The sequence below is a fragment of the Cetorhinus maximus genome, chromosome 1 (assembly GCF_964194155.1).
Source record: "Cetorhinus maximus chromosome 1, sCetMax3.hap1.1, whole genome shotgun sequence".
Taxonomy (NCBI): Eukaryota; Metazoa; Chordata; class Chondrichthyes; order Lamniformes; family Cetorhinidae; genus Cetorhinus; species Cetorhinus maximus.
In genome coordinates, this window is record NC_135879.1 from 31,078,297 (window position 1) to 31,100,122 (window position 21,826).

Consider the following 21,826-nt stretch of genomic DNA (forward strand, 5'->3'; position numbering starts at 1 on the left):
TTAAATTTAACATGGAATTCAATTGTGATGAAAGGTTGAGCAGGTTGAGTCTATTCTCATTGGAGTATTTAGGGGAGTCGATGGCATAGTAGTAATGTCACTGGACTAGTAATCCAGAGGCCCGGGCTAATGCTCTGGGGACACAGGTTCAAATCCCACTTAAGCAGCTGGTGGAATTTAAATTCAAATTAAAAGCTAGTCTCAGGTCCATTAATGTGGTCTGGTCTACATGTGACTCTAGATGCATCAAACCACTGCAGTCTAACAGGAATGAAACCAGACAGACCACCAGCTCTTGACCTAGGCACCAAAAACAACTTCGACAAACCCAGCACTGTCGATGCTGCAACATCCTCCTTACTAATCTTTCTTACTATCTGTGGGCTTGTGCCAAATTAGGGAGAGTTGTCCCAGAGACTAATCGAACAAAAGCCTGACCTAGTTATTCTCACCAAATCTTACCTTGCAGACAGTGTCCCAGTCACCACCTTATATGACCTTGTCCTTACCAATCTACCCGTTGCAGAAGCATCTGTCCATGACAGTATTGGTATGGGTGGCCACCGCACAGTCCTTGTGGAGACAAAGTCCTGCATTCACATTGAGGATTTAAAAAAATTCTTTCACGGGATGTGGGTGTGGCTGGCAAGGCCAGCAATTTTACTGCCTATTCCAAATTGCCCTCTAGATGATGATGGTGAGCCGCCTTCTTGAACTGCTGCAGTCCAGGTGGTGTAGGTACACCCATAGCGCTGTTAGGGAGGATGTTCCAAGATTTTGACCCAGCAACAATGAAGGAATACCGATATAGTTCCAAGTCAATAGTGCATGGCTCGGAGGGAAACTTGCAGATGGTGGTATTCTCACGCATCTGCTGCCCCCATTCCTCTGGATATCATCCATCGTGTTGTATGGCACCACCACAGTGCTAAATGGGATAGATTTCAAACATGTCTAGCAACTCAAAACTGGGCATAATGAGGTACTGTGGGCCATAAGTGGCAGCATTGTATTCAATCACATCTGTAACCTCATGGCACAGCATATCCCCCACTCTACCCCTGCCATCAAACCGGGGGATCAACCCTGGTTCAATTAAGTGTGCAGGAGGGCATGCAAGGGGCAGCACCAGACATACCTAAAAATGACACGTCAACCTGGTGAAGCTACAACACAGGACTATTTGCATGCTAAACAGCAGAAGCAGCATGCGATAGACAGAGCTAAGCGATCCCACAACCTACAGATCAGATCCAAGCTCTGCAGTCCTGCCACATTCAGTCATGGATGGTGGAGGACAATTAAACAACAGGAGGCTGCAGCTTCAAATATATCCCCATCCTCAATGATGCCCAGCACATCAAGGCTAAAGCACCTACCCGCAACCACCTTTAGCCAGAAGTGCCAAGTGGATGATCCATCTTGTCCTCCTCCTGAGGTCCCCGGCATCACAATTGCCAGTCTTCAGGCAATTTGATTCACTTCGTGTGATATCAAGAAACGGCTGAAGGCACTGGATACTGCAAAGGCTATGGGCCCCAACAACATTCCTGCAATAATACTGAAGACTTGTGCTATAGAACTAGCCCCGCCCTTGGCCAAGCATTGGCACCTGCATCTTGTCTATTGTTGTAAAAACCCATCTGGTTCACTAATGTCTTTTAGGGAAGGAAACCCGCCATCCTTACCTGGTCTGGCCGACTTGACTCCAGAACCACAGCAACGTGGTTGACTCTTAACTGTCCCGTGAAATGGCCTAGCAAGCTACTCAGTTCTAGGTCAATTAAGGATGGGCAACAAATGCTGGTCTTGCCAGCAATGCCGATGTCGCTTGAAAGAATAAAGGATCCACCCGGAAATGTGAAAAACTGCCCAAGTATGTCCTGTACACAAAAAGCAGGACAAGCCCAACCTGGGCAATTACTACTCTCGATCATCAAAGTGACGGAAAAGGTTATCGACAGTGCTATAAAGCAGCACTTACTCAGCAATAACCTGCTCACTGACACTCAGTTTGGGTTCTGCCAGGGCCACTCAGCTCCTGACCTCATTACAGCCACGGTCCAAACATGGACTGAAGTGCTGAACTCAACAGGTGAGGCAAGAGTGACCGCCTTGACATCAAGGCAACATTTGACCAAGTGTGGCATCAAGGAGCCCCTAGCAAAACTGAAGTCAATGGGAACCAGGGAAAAACTCTCCACTGGTTGGAGTCATGCCTAGCACAAAGGAAGATGGCTGTGGTTGTTAGTAGTCAGTCAATCACCTCAGTCCCAGGACATCACTGCAGGAATTCCTCAGGGTAGTGTCCTAGACCCAACCATCTTCAGCTGCTTCTTCAAAAGACCATCACTTCATCATAAGTCAGAAGTGGGGATGTTCGCTAGTGATTGCACAATATTGAGCACCATTTGCAACTCCTCAGATACTGAAGCAGTCCGTTTCCATCTGCAGCAAGACCAACATTCAGGCTTGAGATAAGTGGCAAGAAACATTCACGCCACATAAGTGCCAGGCAATGACCATCTCCAAAAAAAGAGCATCTAACCACCGCTCCCCGACATTCGATGGCATTACCATCACCCAATGCCTCACCAGCCATATAAATACAATGACTACAAGAGCAGGTCAGAGACTGGGAAGCCTGTCCACCATCTACAAGGCACAAATCAGTAGTGTGATGGAATACCCTCCACCTGCCTGGATGAACACAGCTCCAACAACACTCAAGAAGCTCAACACCATACAGGACAAAGCAGCCCGCTTGACTGGCACTTCATGCACCACCGAGGCTCAGTGGCAGCAGTGTGTACCATATACAAGACACACTGCAGCTACTCACCAAGGCTCCTTTAACAGCACCTTCCAAACCCGTGACCACTACCACCTAGAAGAACAAGGGCAGCAGATACATGGGAACACCACCACCTGCAAGTTCCCCTTCAAGCTACGCACCATCCTGATTTGGGACTATAAGCGCCCTTCCTTCACTGTTGCTGGGTCCAAATCCTGGAACTCCTTTCCTAACAGCACTGTGGGGGTATACCTAGGCCATTTAGACTGCAGCAGTTCAAGAAGGCACCTCACCACTACCTTCTCAAGGGTAATTAGGGATGGGCAATAAATGCTGGTCTAGCCAGCGATGCCCTCATCCCCTGAACAAATAAATAAGTTTAGGAGAATGAGAGGTGAAAACATTGAAACATAGATTCTGAGGAGGGCTTGATGCTGGGAGGATTTTCCTCTTGTGGGGCAATCTAGAATTAGGGGGCAGAGTTTTCAGGGGTCTCTTACTCAAGACAGGGATGGAGGAAGAATTTCTTCCCTCAGAGGGTTGTTTGTCTTTGGAATTCTCTTCTCCAGTGAGGAGTGGAAACTGGATCATTGAATATATTCAAGGCTGAGTTTGACATATTTTTGACTGACAGGGAAGTCAAGGGTTTGTGGGGACAGGTAGGAAAGCAGAGTGTAAGCCACAATCAGATCAGCCATGATCTTACTGAATGGTGGAACAGGTTCGAGGGGCTGAATGGGCTACACCTGTCCTGTTTCTCATGTTATGTTCTTATGCATTGTGATCAATTCCCCAGCCCCCACCAAAGAGGATATTATCTACGAAATTACTAATTAACCTTGCCTCATTGCACAATACCAGATCTAAGCTAACTTTATCCTTAATTGATTCAACCAAACTTTTCTTGAGAACTATCGCAAAAGCATTCTACAAATTCACCTTACAGACCATCTTTACCAATTTGATTGGTCCTGTCTGTAAGAAGATTAAAGTCCCAACAATTATTACAAGCTTCAATTATTTCTAGCTTAATGCTCTGTCCAACGGTATAACTGTTAGGCAGACTATAAAAAAGTGTTCCCACCCGTGTTTACTTTTTTTTTTCTAATCTCCACCCAAATTGATTCTACTTTCTGATCTTTTAAGCCACAATCCTTCATTACAAATGTCACCCTTTACGATCAGGGCTACTCTTCTTCCTTTACCAGTCTACCCATCTTTTCAAAATGTGTATCCTGGAATATTTACTTACCAACCTTGGTCACCTTATAACCATATTGTCATTTCCTTAGATTTCCAAATCTCCCTTCACCTGAACCCCCCTGAACTGTTCAGTTTAAAGCCCTATCCACATCCCTGGTTAGATGATTTGCCAGGGCACTGATCTCAGGCAGGTTTCAGTGGAGCCCATCCAAATGGAAATCCCCTTTTCCCCAGTAATGCTGCCAATACCCCATGAATCAAAATTCCTTCCCACACTACTCTGAGTCACATGTTTAAATTCTCTAATCTGCTTGACCCTATGCCAAATGGTGTGTAACTCAGGTAATCCAGAGATTATTATCTTTGAGGTTCTACTTTTAATTTAGATTCTAGCTTCTCAAACTCTCTTAGCAGATCATTCTTAGTTCCTACATGAACCAGGACAACTGAATCAAACTCCTCCTCACGCCAGGTTCTTCTCCAGCCATGAGGAGATGTCTCTAACCCTGACACCAGGCAGGCAACACAAACTTCAGAACTCCCAATCTCAGCAGCAAAAAACAGTATCTATCCCCCTGACTATACTGTCCTTATATCACTACCTCATTTCTTCTTCTCACTCTCCCCACTTGAATGGCTTTCTGCAGTTTACCATCCATACAGGTAACAAGTATCTTGTATCTGACTGTCAAAGCAAGGGCCAAGGTTCCTCCATCACTAAACCTTGGGCCCCCAAACTTGCCTGACTCTCAGTCATAGCCTCCAGTCATGATCACTGACGAACTCTAAAGTTCGACATAACCGAAGGGATTTGAATGCCTCCTGGAACAAGTGTTCAGGTAGCTCTCCTCCTCCTCAGTGCCCTGCAATGTCTGCAGCTTGTACTCCAGCTCTCTGCCAAAGTTGAGCTGCAGGCCCTTACCACAGATGTGGTCGTCCAGGATCGCAATGCTTTCCACAAACTCCTAGAAGTCACAGCCCTCTACCTTTCCTGACAAATCTGTCTATCCTTACTTATTTGTTAACTAGTTAATCACTAAAGTAATAGTGCATCCGATTTTCACCACTCCATCATATTGCCTTCAGCTACCAATTCCTTCAGCCTTACTTCCTCCCTAAACTCTCCCCACTTTTCCTCCTCAAAATGTCTCTGATCGAGCTTCTGAATACCTGTTCTAATATCATATTACGATGTCAAATTCTGTTTTATGAAGCACCTACGATATGCCTTGGAATGTTTTATTACATTAAACATGTTATATAAACACAAGTTTCTGCTATGTGAGGACCAAAATCTTTCATTTGATCTGCATCAGGGATTGCTCTTTCTTTTTCTATACTTTGTTATTGCATCTTCCACTGTAAATTATTACTGATCATTATACCTGTAATTGTCTTTTGCATCCTCAAGAGACAGCTGTTTAAACTCTTCATACATCTTCCTGTTGAAGTGATCTCTGAGGAAGAAGGACCAGAAACGGAACAGCGTGTTCATTTCCTGGGACTGCCCAATTCCTAACCTCTTCCTCTCTGAAAAGAAAAGATTATGCAATGAAATCTGTGGCATTCCCAATGTCCCTTTAAAGTGAGCTTGAAAGAACCTGCAAAACAGATGCCAGAACCAGAGCAGTGTAATATTTTGGAACGTGATTTTAAGTGGAGAGTAAAATACATTAAAAACTGCACTTAAATTGGCTGAGATATGGTGCGGCTGTGATTTAGGATTATAGCCAGTACACAAAACTGGTTACAGCCATCCACATTTGTATGTTTCCGAGCTGCCTTACCTTCTTTGACGTTGCCTGTATTCCGTAGTTAATTGTATCTGCTGATCATGATATCGATTGTCATTACCACTAATCTGACTCATCAGGGAATATTTTGAACATACAAATGAGGAGTAGGAGTAGGCCATGAGGCTCCTCGAGCCTGCTCTGATATACAATATCATGGCTGATATGACTATAGCTTCAATTCCACATTCCCACCTACCCCTGATAACCTTCCAGCCCACATCAAGAACCTACCTACCTCGGCCTTAATAATATTCGAAGATTGTGCTTCCAAATCTTCTGAGGAAAATTTCCAAAGATTCAAGACCCTCAGAAAGTATTTCTCTTCGTCTGTCTTAAATGGACAACCCCTTATTATTAAGCAATGACTCCTAGTTCAAAACTCTCCCTCAAGAGGAAACATCCTTTCCACATCTACTCTGTCAAGACCCCATAAGATCTTACATGGTTCTTACTCTTCTAAACTCCAGCGGATACAAGCCGAAGCTATCCAACCTTTCCTCGCAAGACAACCTTCCCATTCCAGGTATTAGTCTAATAAACCTTCTCCAAACTGCTTCCATTGCACTTACATCCTTCCTTAAATAAGACGACCAATGCTGTACACAGCACTCCAGGTGTGATCGCACAAATGCCCTGTATAACTGAAGCATAACCTCTCTACTTTTGTATTCAATTCCCCTAGCTATAAATGATAACATTCTATTAGCTTTCCTAATTACTTGCTATACCTGCATACTACCCGTTTGCAATTCATGCTCTAGGTCACCCAGATCCCTCCATATCTCGGAGTTTTGCAATCTCTCACCATTTAGATTTTTAAAAATTCATTCACGGGATGTGGGCTTCGCTGGCTGGGCCAGCATTTATTACCCATCTCTAGCTGCTCTTGAGAAAGTGGTGGTGAGCTGCCTTCTTGAACCGCTGCAGTCGATGTGGTGTAGGCATACCCACAGTGCTGCTAGGAAGGGAGTTCCAGGATTTTGACTCAGCAATAGTGAAGGAACGGTGATATATTTCAAAGTGGTGGCATTCCCATCTATCTGCTGCCCTTGTCTGGTCGTGGGTTTGGAAGGTGCTGTCAAAAGAGCCTTGGTGAATTCCTGCAGTACATCTTCTAGATGGTACACACTGCTGCTGTGCGTCGGTGGTGGAGGGAGTGAATGTTTGTGGATGTGGTTCCAATCAAGCGGGCTGCTTTGTCCTGGACAATGTCAAGCTTCTTGAGTGTTGTGGGAGCTGCACTCATCCAGGCAAGTGGGTAGTATTCCATCACATTCCTGACTTGTGCCTTGTAGATTGTGGACAGGCTTTGGAGAATCAGGAGGTGAGTTACTCGTCACACGATTCCTAGCCTCTGACCTGCTCTTGTAGCCACAGTATTTATATGGCTAGTCCAGTTCAGTTTCTGAATACTCTTCTTTTTTATTCTTCCTGCCAAAGTGGACAATTTCACATTTTCCCACGTTAAACTCCATTTGCCAGACCTTTGCCTACTCACTTAACCTATCTATATCCCTTTGTAGCTTTATGTCCTCTTAACAACTTACTTTCCTATCCATTTTTGTGTCGTCAGCAAATTAAGCAACCATATCTTTGGTCTCTTCATCCGTGCCCTTGATATAAATTGTAAAAAGTTGAGGCCCCAGCACAGATCCCTGTGGCAAACCATTCTCCTCTACGTCTTCCAAACAGAAAATGACCCATTTATATCTACTTTCAGTTTCATGTTAGCTAGCCAATCTTCTATCTATGCCAATACATTACCTCCTACACCATGAGCTTTTATCTTCTGCAATAATGTTTGATGTGATACCTTATCAAATGCCTTCTAGAAATCGAAGTACAGCACGTCCACCAGTTCCCCTTTATCCACAGCACATCTTACTTCTTCAAAGAACTCCAATAAAATTGGTTAAACATGGTTCCCCTCCCACAAAACCATGTTGACTCTGCCTGATTACCTTGAAGTTTTCTAAGTTTTCTGCTATAATATCTGTAATAATACCTTCTAACATTTTCCCCATGACAGATGTTAAGCTATCTGGCCTGGAGTTTCCCGCTTTCTCTCTCCCTCCCTCCCTTTTTAAATAAACATGCACTATTTTCCAATCTAATGGAAACTTCCCTGAATCTCATTAGCCTGCAGCTCCAACAATTTGCTCAGTACCACTACACTGATGATTGTAATTTTCCAGAGTTCCTCCCTCCCTTCCATTTCCTGATTTACAGCTATTTCTGGGATGTTAGTTGTATAGTTTATAGTGAGGACCGATGCAAAATACCTGTTCAATTCATCTGCCATCTCCTTATTTTACATTATTAATTCCCCAGACTCACTTTCTATAGGACCAATGCTCACTTTGTTAACTCTTTTCTTTAAATATCTATAGAAACTCTTAGTGTCTGTTTTTATATTTCTAGTTAGCTTTCACTTGTACTCTAAATTTTCCCTCCTTATTAATCTTTATCATTCTTTGCTGTTTTGAATATTCTGTCCAATCTTCTGACCAAACATTCATCCTTGTGCAATTATATGCTTTTTCTTTAAGTGCGATACTATCTTTAACTTTTTTAACTTTAACTTTAGTTAACCACAGATGACTGGTGCTCTCCCTTGGAGTTTTTCTTTCTCATTGGAATGTATCTATTCTGTGTATTCTGAAATATCCCTTTAAATGTCTGCAACTACATCTCTATTGGCTTATCCCTTAACCCAATTTGCCAGCTCACTTTAGCTAGTTCCTGCTTTCGTGCCCTCATAATTGCCCTTACTCAAGTTTAAAATACTGGTCTTGGGCCCACTCTTCTCTCTCACACAATGTAAAATTCAATCATATTATGATCACTGCTACCTAGGGGCACCTTCACCATGAGGTCGTTAATTAATCCTATCTTGTTGCACAATACCAGGTCTGCTATAGCCTGCTCTGGTTGACTCCAGAACGTGTTGTTCTAAGAAATATCCTGAGAACATTTAATGAACTGCTCATCTAGGCGACCTTTGCCCATCTGATTTTTCCAGTCTAAATGTAGATTAAACTCCCCTGTGATTATTGCCGTACATTTCTGATAAGCTTGCACTATGTCTTCCTTTATACTCCATCCTACCGCATGGGAAAACAAGGCGGTTGACAAAAGTGCAACAATCTTCATTGTCTGGCCCACTGAAAATACTCCATTTGATATTCAGGTGCCACCTCTCTTTGAAGTCCCAGAAAAAAAGATGTCTTTTTCTGTAATCTATAGATTTTGGTTTCACATGATGCAGCTAAGTGCAGTGGATGCCAGTACGCTGAATAAATTTAAGGAGATAGACAGATTTTTAATTCGTAATGGGTTGAAAGGTTATGGGGGAAGGGCGGGAAATTGGAGTTGAGGCCAAAATGAGACCAGCCATGATCGTAATGAATGGCGGGGCAGGCTCGAGGGGCTGAATTGCCTACTCCTGCTCCTAGTTCTTATGTTCGAAGAGGAGCTTTGTGACATTTCCATATAGCATTTCAGAGAAACTCAAGAGCTACAAGGTTTATGTATGGCAGAAATCAAGTATTGTGCAGTTTGTCCATTTCAGTATTCTTCTGCATTCATTTTTTGTTTATAAATAAATTTGATTAGCTTGGGCCTGAAGAGCATACTACATCTATGATATTTCACACGAATAGACATGTGTCTGAGATGAGCAGGCCAAGCATTCTTCTGGTGTATAATCCTTTGAAAAAGTATAACCTAATCCTATACAATGCTCTTTTATTCATGACATGCAAAAACACTGTAGGTCTCAATTCACTCAAGTTCATACAAACTTCCTTTTGCACCGCGTACAAGTCAAATGCAGGAGAACACCAGAACTATAACAATGAGGTTCTATGGAGCTACTAGAAACTTAATATTTAACACAGGACCCTTAAGCAAAGAAAAACAGAGTCTGTTCTGGATTAAAACGCAGGTGCCAAAAGTGTCAGTGGCATTTGTAATTACTTGCTACACTACCCAAAAATACCCTTTTTGTGACAACTTACCAGATTAAAGTATTTTCCTTTCTTCACTTTGCACATTAGAAAAACATTCAAGTACGATAATGTATTTTAAAGCGGCAAAGATATCTTCAAATGAAAAACATTGCACAAACTGTAGTAGAACTGCTACTATTTTTGATGAATGACATCCGTTGTGTGCACTGTGCTCAGATTATCCAACCTCAACTTAAAACCAAATACAGGAAACAGGCTCACCATTTAAACACCTCCGACGATATTTGTGGTAAACTTGTTGGGTGAAGCCATTTTCTCTTAAAAGCTCATGGGAAGGATGCTGGAACTTGGGTAGAGAGTTTGGTGTACAGCCGTAACTTCCAACAAATGTTGTGCCTTCCGAAGGACTGGCATTTGAACTACTAAACAGACAAAATAAAAATGTCAGAGCTAGGAATTTTATTTTATTTTCTTCACTACATTGTCTCCCATCATATTTCTTGTGAATCCAATGTTGAAGCTGGCCTGTAATTTCTGCACTTTTCAGGTAGGAGTTTTGTTAGTCTGTGCTGGTTACCTCAGCAAAATTAGCCAGAAATCATCCAAACCGACATGGAGAAGTGCAGAATTTTATGTGCAAGTACATTCAATACCATCTTGTGCGCCAGATTAAAAAACATTTAATCAGAAGTTGGTCCTGCCCACAAAACTGGCCAACCCCCAGATCAAAATGATCACTATTGAGTTTCCACTAATTGCAACCATTTGTAGGCCTTCAAGCAGGCTTAAAATTAAACTTTAAAAAAATGGCAGACTGCCACCAAGACAGTTTAAAAGTCTTTGAACCGTTTTTATATTTATCAAGAAACCGACTACTGTGCACAAATCTAACTTGTAAATGGTTGTGTATAGTTTTTAAAAAAATCAGTTTCAGTTAATTAAAATTAGGTTAATCATTGGTGGTGGACTATACACTGATTAAAAATTCTGATTTTAGAAACATAGGAATGGGTGGTCATTTAGCCCCTCAAGCCTGTTCTGGTTTTCAATGAGATCATGGCTGATCTGCAACCAACTCCGTGCACCCCATCTTTGCCATATATTCCTTAATAACTTTGGTTAACAAAAACTTATCAATCCACAGATTTGAAATCAACAACTGATCTAGCTTCAACTATTGAATGCAGAAGAGTTTTAAACTTCTACCACTTTGTGTGTGTAGAAGGGCTAACCAGCAGAAATAGTTTCTCTCATCTATCCCATTTGTTTTCTGTAATATTGTGAAAACTTACATCGCTTGCACGGTGTTCCATGCCCAGAACTGCTCACAATACTCCAGGTGTGATCTATCCAAGGCTTTGTAACTGGAGCATAACTTCTAGCCCCTTGTATTCTAGTCCTTTAGATATGAAGGCCAGTAATCCATTAGCCCTTTTGCTTATTTTCAATATCTGTTCAAGATATTTTTATGATCCACATACCTGGCTGCCACTCCGCAGCCCCCACCAAATCTCTTTGTAAATGGTGAGAAGTTAGGAACTGTTCTATCCTTCTTAGCTCCAAAGTGATTGCCTCTCATTTGCCGACATTGAAATCTATTTGCTACGATTTTACCCATCCTTGTAATCTATCAATATCGCTTCATAATTTCATGCTTCTAAAATACATTTCTTAGAATGCCGGCCATTTTTGTGTCATCAGCAAACCCAAATATGTGGTTATCTCACCACCTAAGCTGTTAATAAACAGTGTTTAGTAAGGGTGCTAAACAAAGATCCTTGTGGGACACCCTTGTGAATCATATTTTGTCCATTATCTCTACTTTGTCAATTCTACTCTTCCAATTTTTTAACGAGGTCAATAAGTTGCCTTCAATTGCATGAGCTTCAACAGTAGCTGTCTCTTATGAGGAGCTTTTGATACCTTCTGGAAGTCCATATAACTAACATTCATAGCCACTCCCCCATCCACTATTTAGTTAACTCACCCAAAAAATTCAAAAGCAGGTTAGTCAATTATGAACAAATTCTTGCTCTGGCCCTCTCTGATCAGCTGAAAAATTTCAAGGTGTTCAGTCACCCTATCTTTAGTTATAGACTCTAGTAATTGTCCTGTCAACAGGTTAGGCTAACCGATCTATAATTCACTGATGTCTCTCTATTTAAGAAAGGGAGAGAGGGACACGCATAATTTTCCAGTCTAAAGGAATGGCTCTTGAATCAAGAATTTGTGATTAATCCAATTTCAATTAATTAATAAAAAGCTGCGCCCAGGTTACACCTCAAATATAATCAGGGAACTATTTTACTGTAAATTTTTAATGTTATGTTCTAAACGCAGCCCAATTATGCTGGTTCATGGCAATATGCCAATTAGTCTGAGCAGAAACCTAAAGGGAAAAACATTTCTCACAACTAGCACAATTTGTACTCCAATCATGCCCAAAATGGAAACTTCAGACCGTTATACCATGGGTTGCCCTCTGTCTGTTTGGGCCGGTGGGCATGTCTGATCCTGCTCTATTTCTTCTGCTGCCATGGCTTTCATATTCTCCCTGTATAGGTGTATAATTGCTGCTTTGTGTTGGTGTCAATGGCAGCAAAAATATTTTTACGGTTTAGGATTAACTGCCAGGAGAGCAGTGTAATTTGGGTGTTACAAAATAGGCAAGCAATTAATTTAAATTGAATGCCAACATTTCCAACAAACCCCAGCTTCAAAGAAGGATCCATTAATTACTTTTCTGCGAAGCTTCTGAGAAATGGAGTTGAGAAGTAATATCAATAACCAAGCATATGTCTCAAAAGTGGTCAGAGATTCTTAACTTGGAATATTCCAGACTAACATTTGTTTTTAGCTCTCATGAATATAGTCATATGCAAGTAACTACTGAGCTTTGCTGATACAGAGTAAATCTGGAATACTACTGCTGCATGAAAAAAAATTTGCTTAGTATGTTTTCTACTGCTAAGGAAGTCTTTGTTAGTTTAGAATGGCATTTCTGGCATTTGCAAGTTAGATGCTGATCTTCCACAAACTTCAATAACTATTTCACTGTAGGGCTAGATTTTTCACATAGCTAAAGGCTAGATTCCTACCCAATCACCAACAAATAGTAATACACTTGGGTTAAATAGATCTGTGCACATGTGAATTGCACATTCCTGTAGCATAAATAACTGAATGTTTCCGAATTCAGCATAAATGAATGAAGGAACCCCCTAAGATTTAATACCTTAATAATGATATTTTCTGTGAAGAGGCAAGTGAACATATGCAGTCTATTGATCATGCCATAACAGATGTCAAGGATACAATTATTGTACGTGTGGTTGCATTTTCTATTTTTGTGGAGGACTAAGGAAATTGCTACTTATGCATTTGATATATATCAACAAAGCATTTTTGTAAAATTGATGCAATAATGCAAGTATCATGATATTGGTTTATAATTGCATTGGGTTTCCTATTTTTCTAGATAAAAATAATGTGATCAGATTATTAACAAATGCTATAAACAAAAGCATTCACCTAACAGACGATGTTCTTGGTCTGTGTTCTTTCGAATCCATAACCCAGCCAATATGACACTCAAGTGGTGGATTTGAACTGTGCCTTGTTTTTCTTTTCCTTGGTGTCTGCAATAACAATTACCTTGGAGTTAAAAACTACCAATAACTTAGCTTCTGCCTCAGTAAGTTAACTTTACCCTCAGTGCACACATTCACACCATGCATTTGGGCCAAGTCACTGTGAGGTCAGAAAGGGCCTGAGGTAAAGAGATTATGATGTTAAATAGGGATGTATTGCAAGACTAGTACTGTATAAAATGAATAAAATGGTAATGAAACATATCCTGCTTTAAATTCATTTGAGTTTACAACATAAATTGAGATAACAAAACAGCCTGAAAATGTTAAATGGCTTATTACTGATAATTCAGGTTCTAAAGCTTTCATTCTATTTTATGGAAATCTTCAAATCACTAATTGAACGAGGATTATCTTTTCTGAATTTCCTTGAAAGCTAACTCACTTTCTGAGAGAGAAAATAATGTTTGATAAAATAATGCTATAGGAGGCCATAAATTATGTTATACCTATAATTTGTTGAGAGAAAAAATGAGACAGAAGGAGAGGGAGACACAAGGAAAAAAATGGCAATCACAGCTAAAGGATAACATCCAAATTGAGATATCTTGTAACCAGACTTGTACCATCCTATACACCTGAGTAACGATATAGACGGACGCTACATAAGGAGAACCTACAGAAAAATCCGACCAAAAAACTTTTATATTTATGATTTTTAAAAATCATACGACAAATAAGACTGGACTAATAAAGATAGTGATAATTTTAAAATTTCAAATGAGCATTAAACTGACGCATATCTTGCAAAGCATAGTTCTCATTGGCTGCCTATTCCCAGCTGTGACATGGCATCACTGTGTATGGCCTAAGTGCATTCCGAACTGGGCCAAAATAATGCCATGTAAGATCTTTACTTTTTATCTTTATTTTAAGAGAAATAGCATAAACATTTATTATACCTCAATGTCTATGGGTCGTCCTTCTTTGACAACAGGATAGAACCGTGGTGTTTTATTGGGATCCTGTAGCCTAGGTGTACGTGGAGTCCTTGGGGTTCTGGCAGGACATACTGGAGATTCTGGTACAGTTGTAGGCAAAGAACGGGCTATGTTTGATGGTGGGGCCTCAGCAACACCAAACAGCTTGTTGGCTAACTCTTCAGCATAATCTGTCAGACACAAGCAATTCAAGATTTGTTTTTGTTTTAAATAGTAGCCAAGTTTCTCTACCACCACAGAAGTAATTTACCATTTAAGTACCAGTCTTCGCTAGCATTTGGATTCAGCTCTTCTCAGGTTAATGCCCTTTAATTCTCAGCCAGGTACTCCAAAAATGCAAAAGTAGTAGTTGAACAATATTTTAAAAGCCATGGGCTAAAAAGAGGATGGCAAGCATGCAGGCAAAGGTTGCAAGCATTAACCATATTCTTTTTTGTTTTAAGGTTACTGTACACTCATAATTCTACACCCCTAAGCAGTAAACGATGTCTTAGTCATTTAGATTTTACTTGTGGTAAAATAGAGGGTAGAAAGGTAACAGGAACCCATGTGACAAGCATCAGTTGCTAATAGGATTGATTGAAGCCTGTCTATGCCTTGATTTGCATCGCCAATTTTTGAAGGTGACAGGAAAATTTGAGGAAGCAATTTTTAAAAATCATACAGGATCCATAGCTTTATAAATAGAGTCATGAAGTAGAAAAGTAAGGAAGTTATGCTAAATCATTATTATCATGGGTTAGACCTCACCTGGAGCCTCTAATTATAAACACCTACTTTGAGGATGCCAAAGCTTTGGAGAAAGTACAGAGGATGTTTATTAGAATGACACAGGGACAAAGGACCAATTATAGGGAAAGAGTGGAGAAGTTAAATGGAGATTTATCAAAGAATTATAGAATAATTAGTGGTATTGGCAGAACACAAACCAGCCATTGGTGAACAAGTAATGCTTGATAGTAGTGTTAATGACTCCTTCCATCTTTTTGACGATTGAGAGCAGGCTGAGGGAACAGTAATTCATTGGGTTGGATTTGTCTTGCCTTTTGAGGACAAGACATACCTGCACAATTTGCCACATTTTTGGGTAGCGTTGAAGTTGTTCTAGAGCAGCTAGGTTGGAGGCATGGTGAATCCCAAAGCACAAGTCTTCAGCAGCACAACTGGGATGTTGCCAGTACCCATCTGTAGTAAATGCTGTATGCAATGCATTCAGTCACTTTTTGATATCACTTAAGTGAATTGAATTGGCTGAAGACAGGTTAGGAGATTGGGCAAAGAAGTGGCACATGGAAAACAACGTGGGGAAGTGTGATGTCATGCACTTTGGTAGGAAGAATAGAGGCATATACTATTTTCTAAATGGGGAGAGAATTCAGAAATCTGGAGTGCAAAGGGACTTGGAAGTCCTAGTCCAGGATTCTCTTAAGGTTAACTTGCAGGTTGAGTCAGTAGTTAGGAAAGCAAATACAATGTTGGCATTTATTTCGAGAGGGCTAGAATATAAAAGCAGGGATGTGCTGCTGAGGCTTGGTCAGACCACATTTAGAATATTGTGAGCAATTTTGGGCCCCGTATCTCAGGAAGGATGTTCTGGCCCTGGAGAGGGTCCAGAGGAGGTTCACGAGAACGATCCCGGGAATGAAAGGCTTAACATATGAGGAACGTTTGAGGACTCTGGGGTCTATACTCGATGGAGTTTAGAAGGATATGGGGGGATCTGATTGAAACTTACAGAATACTGAAAGGCCTGGATAGAGTGGACGTGGGGAAGATGTTTCCATTAGTAGGAGAGAGTAGGACCCGAGGGCACAGCCTCAGAGTAAAGGGTAGACCTTTTAGAAAAGAGATGAGGAGAAACTTCTTTAGCCAGAGAGTGGTGAATCTATGGAATTCATTGCCACAGAAGGCTGTGGAGGCCAGGTCACTGAGTGTATTTAAGACCAAGATAGATCGGTTCTTGATTGGTAAGGGGGTCAAAGGTTACGGGGAGATGGCGGGAGAATGGGGTTGAGAAACTTATCAGCCATGAGTGAATGGCGGAGCAGACTCGATGGGCCGAATGGCCTAATTTCTGCTCCTATGTCTTATGTCTAAGACTGGAATCTATGACGGTGGGTCCATGTTCCCTCCAAGCTGCAGGGTCACAAAGGAACCCAAAGCTTCCCGTACACAAGCCAGTCCCTGAGAGTTATTGCACATGTACGGCCACACAAAATAATATAAAGGGTCCATGTACTTAAACAAAATCAACCATGCACTACATTGAAGTCCCCCACCCAGGGTATATTCTTTGCTTTTGCTACCCTCAGTACATCCCCCATGTCGTGTTCAACATGAAGGAGTACTGGTTGAGTGGCTGACAGAGAGCGATAAATGCTAATCAAGAGATTGCCATATAAATGGTTTACCTGAAGCCTTGAGGGGTTCCGAGTATCAAGGACTCCCAGGGCCGCTCCCACCTGACTGTGTTCACACCACTGATATGTCAGTCCTGACATTGGGCAGGGAATACTGGGGATGTTAATGGCAGAGCCAGAGGCATTGGCTGACAGTCATACTTAGAAAATCATACCTATGTCAGCCTGTTGCTTGACCAGTCTGTGGGCAACTGTCCCCACATCAGCACCAGACTCCAAGATGTTGGTGAGGATAGCTTGGCAGGATTGTTGTGTCTAAATTTTGATGCCTAGCTTACTGCCAAGTGACCAAACCAGTGGGCTTTTTATGGATACCAAACTTTTATTCCAAACTCATTTAGTTTTTATTTAAAATAAATTCAAACTTATAAGCTGCCATGGCGGAATTTTAATAGTGTTCTCTGAATCATTAGCTCAGTGGCTTAACAGTAACACTACAGCACCCCTGTGCTGTCTTATTGCTTCATAGATCCATACACAAACATAAATGGGGTTTCTTATTTTCTGCAAGCATGTCAAATAGAAACATTGATAAAATCTGGTACAAATATTTGATCCACTTTGGCTAAAGCCATAAAAACAAAATGGATCAATTTGCATTACAGATATAATACAGTAACTGTGATCTAGTCTATTTCAATTCGCAAATAGAATTTACTTCAGAAGTAAAAGCAAATGTCACCCATCACTTTTTATGCATTAACTTCAGCTAATGAACTTGCTCTTGAAATCACAAAGAGGAAACTGGAATGAGGCATTCTTAAAGATACTCTAATGGAAGGGGTCATCAACAGTGCTATCAAGAGGCACTTGCTTAACAATAACCTGTTCATTGATGCCCAGTTTGGGTTCTGCCAGGGCCACTCAGCTCCTGACCTCATTATAGCCTTGGTTCAAACATGGATAAAGGAGCTGAACTCCCAAGGTTAGGTGAGAGTGACTATCCTTGGCATCAAAGCCACATTTGACCGAGTGTGGCATCAAGGAGCCCTAGCAAAATTGGAGTCAATGGGAATCAGAGGGTCATACCTAGCACAAAGGAAGATGGTTGTGGTTGTTCGAGGTCAGTCATCTCAGCTCCAGGACATCACTACAGGTGTTCCTCAGGGTAATGTCCTCAGCCCAACCATCTTCAGCTGCTTCATCAATGACCTTCCTTCGATCAGAAGTGAGGATTGTTCGCTGAAGATTGTTCAAGTTTCAGCACCATTCATGACTCCTCAGATACTGAAGCAGTCCATGTCCAAATGCAGCAAGACCTGGACAATATCCAGGCTTGGGCTGACAAGTGGCAAGTAACATCCATGCCAGACAATGACCATCTCCAACAAGAGAGAACCCGACCATTGCCTCTTGATGTTCAATGGCATTACCATCACTAAATCCCCACTATCAACATCCTGGGGGTTACCATTAATCAGAAACTGAATTGGACTAGCCATATAAATACTGTGGCTACAAGAGCATGTCAGAGGCTAGGAACCCTGCAGCGAGTAACTCACCTCCTGACTCCCCAAAGTCTGTCCACCATCTACAAGGCACAAGTCAGGAGTGTGATGGAATACTCCCCACTTGCCTGGATGAGTGCAGCCACAACATTCAAGAAGCTTGACACCGTGCAGGACAAAGCAGCCCGCTTGATTGGCATCACATCCACAAACATTCACTCCCTCCACCACTAGCAACAGCATGTACCACCTACACGATGCAGTGCAGGAATTCACCAAGACTCCTTCGAGAGCACCTTCCAAACCTATGACCACTACCATCTAGAAGGACATGGGCAGCAGACAGATGGGAACACCACCACCTGCAAGTTCCCCTCCAAGTCACTCGCCATCCTGACTTGGAAATATATCGCCATTCCTTCACTGTCGCTGGGTCAAAATCCTGGAACCCACTTCCTAACAGCACTGTGGGTGTACTTACACTTCATGGACTGCAGCAGCTCAAGGCGGCAGCTCACTACCACCTTCTCAAGGACAACTAGGGATGGACAATAAATGCTGGCCCAGCCAGAGAAGCCCACATCCCATGAATGAATATATTTTTAAAAAAATCAAGAATTAGGTGTTTGGTGTAGACGATACTGGTCTTACCTTGGTGGGCCTTTGGTGGTGCAGGAGGCACCTCCTGGTTTGGATCAACAGGTGGTTCAGGTGCGAGCGTATCAAAATGCTCTTTACTGATCACATTCAACTTCTTAAAATTCTCAATTTCTTGCTATATTGTTGGTAGAAAAGCAAAAAGAATGTTATTTTGGGATAATTTTCACTTGAACAGGTGGCTTATTTGTTTACATGGAGGTTAAAAGCCCACCAAGACTAAATGGGCCAAATGGCCAGTCTCCAGGTTGTAATTTATGTATTTATGCATACTGATCAGGTTAGTCCATAGCAACCTTGTGACCCACGTTCAAAACTATCATCTGTTTAGTCCAAGAGAACCACAAAACCAACAAGTAAAATACCATTTTTTTTCTTTTTAACAGTTGTGGCACCACCTGCATCTCATCTTCTGAGCCTCCCTCTTGTTTCAACTTAACTGGCTACGGGCTTAAGTCTTATTCTCCCTGGTTTCCATGCTCTGTAGGATTTGGCTTCAATCAAATAGTGAGCTGCAAAGGGGCTGTAATGCTGACTATCTCTGCTCTTCACCTATTGCTCGCATCCAGGCTAACTCCTTCCCACTCTTGGCTTCCTGCTCCAGAAGCTGAAGTGAGGAAGTGTTTGGGGGCAGGAATCGAGTGACTGAAATACTCTAATTCCACCCTGCGATTTAAAACATCAATCACAATTCAAATCTTAGAAAGGGGTGAGAAAGTCATGTTTGATGTTCATAAACAAAAAAAAAATCACAAACAGCTCATTAAAAAAATTAGACTTCCAAACTGTTGCCTTAGGATAGACCTACAACTTCATCTCATCTTCCCAAGGAGCTGATTCAGTATCAGAGGGGGGGTGGGGGGGCGGTGACCATGCTGGAGTTACTCAAATCATTTTATTGCATATATTTAAGTGCAGATCACAACTTTGGGACTGATATAGGAGCTAATCCAGAGCCATCCCATTCAAACAAAGCATGCTACTGACTGGGATGATGCCACATACTCAACTTTTTCGTATGGAAAATATTAATGATTAAATGCACATCCTATTTCAGAAGAACTAAAGGAGTTCATAAAACATGCAATGACACTGCAGCACTAATACTCATTTTCCAATTTTGATTCACATCTCCAGAAAGTAGACGAGAAGAAACTATTTATATAGCACTTCATCACATCTCAAACATTCCAAAATGCTTTACTTGAAATTACTTTTTAGTGGAATAACTATTAATAGGCAAATATGGTAGCCATTGATACAGCAACTAGATGAATAATCACTTAATATGTTTTTGGTGGTATTGACCGAGGGAAAAAAATATTAGTTAAGGCATTTGGACGCTCCCTGCTTCAGACGAGGCCTTGCTTCAACCTCAAAATCTAACAAAGCAGCAATTCCCATACGAAGAGACACCCATTGAACAGACAGCATATTATAACTGCCAAGTTCAAATTGAGAATCCAGTTCAGTATGTTTCTCTAGTCCCTAACACCTATCCCCATCAGCTGCAAGTAAGTGCCATGTGGAGAATGGCAAGATAGAGGCTCAATATTGCTCAAAACTTTGCAGCACTGATACTCATTTTTTCCTAATTCTTATGCCTCATCTTCCCATTCAAATGTCAAGTATTTCTTCTGAATTGGTTTTGGATGAGTAAAAGGCTAACATATTTCAGCATTTTTTTCATACCTTTACATGTTCTAAATATAAGTACTATATAGTATATATAAATATATACATATATTAGGGGGTTTTAGTGGCACATCCCACTGGACAAGTTTCAAACCGTGAGATACATATGTCTTCGCTCCAGGAGTCTGCATTTAATTCCAACAGAATAGACAGTGCATAGTTTTCAAATGTAGGTCAATATACCATACATCACTATGTAAGGTGATAGCTTTTTATTAAATCCATGTTATAGTGTGCACAGCATGTTATCACTAATTAGGACCTAACAGAATATTTGATTTAAGGTGTAATAAAAATGGGGGCACATTAATTTGATGGTCCCTTTAACAGAGACATCTTAACACACAATACGATTACATTTGATAGAGCTACAGACTCAAGCCACTAACCAAACCTAAAAGATTAGCAAAATGTAGCCAGTCTGGAATTCACCTTTATTGTTGAATATTCTGGCCCATTTTCTTCCATCCAAAGATCTTGTTCATAGTAATACAAGCCGTCATTGATGGCCTTTGCCAGCTCTGTTGTGATTTTTGCTCGTGAAACATGATTTCCTGTACGGTCGCCACCTGGGTGTTTGCGCATATGAGGAGGAGTCTGAGTCACAATCAAGATCTTGTTCACATCGCGATCATCAATTTCATAGTCCGAGTCATCATCTGACCAATCGGTGAAGGTATTCTTGCGTCCTTCTATCTGTTCCATTTCTTCATCAAACATGAAATCCAATTCCTCCTGCTCTTCTTGCTCCTGTTTGTGAGCTTGTTGAGGTTTGGGTGACTCATTTTCCTACAAATCAGCAAAATTAGATAATTTAATTTTCATTATTTTATACAAACATATGAACATAAAAATTCAGAGCAGGAGAAGGCCATTCAACCCCTCCAGCCTGTTCCGCCATTCAATAAGATCATAGCTAATCTGATTGCAGCCTCAACTCCACATTCTGCCTACTCCTGGTAACCTTTGACTCCTTTGTTAGAATTACCTACCTTTGCCTTAAAAATATTCAATGACCTGGCCTCCCCGACTCTCTGGGGAAGACAGTGCCTCAGAGAAAAAATTTCTCCTGACCTCCGTATCAAATGGGAGACCCCTTATTTTTAAACTGTGTTCCCTAGTTCTAGTCTCACCCACAAGGGGAAACATCCTTTCAACATCCACCCTGTCAAGTCCCCTCAGGGTCTTATGTTTCAATCAGATTGCCCCTCATTCTTCTGAACTCCAATGGATATAGTCCAATCCCTAACC

At 41.3% G+C, this 21,826-nt stretch overlaps 1 protein-coding gene across 5 annotated transcripts in view; it reads right to left on the reverse strand.

Annotated features, from left to right (window-relative positions):
* LOC144679143 (la-related protein 1B-like) overlaps window positions 1–21,826 on the reverse strand; it is a 102,978-nt gene that overhangs the window by 10,632 nt on the left and 70,520 nt on the right. For 3 of the 5 annotated variants that reach the window (XM_078539507.1, XM_078539516.1, XM_078539534.1), the window contains 6 exons: window positions 21,008–21,364; window positions 18,875–18,998; window positions 14,317–14,525; window positions 13,296–13,402; window positions 10,026–10,186; window positions 5,383–5,527 (listed from right to left, as the gene is read on the reverse strand). In XM_078539507.1, coding sequence (XP_078395633.1) covers window positions 5,383–5,527; window positions 10,026–10,186; window positions 13,296–13,402; window positions 14,317–14,525; window positions 18,875–18,998; window positions 21,008–21,364 — 1,103 coding nt within the window. Of the gene's footprint in view, window positions 1–5,382; window positions 5,528–10,025; window positions 10,187–13,295; window positions 13,403–14,316; window positions 14,526–18,874; window positions 18,999–21,007; window positions 21,365–21,826 lie in introns of those variants that run through there. The other 2 variants (XM_078539525.1, XR_013576257.1) reach the window with 2 other exon arrangements.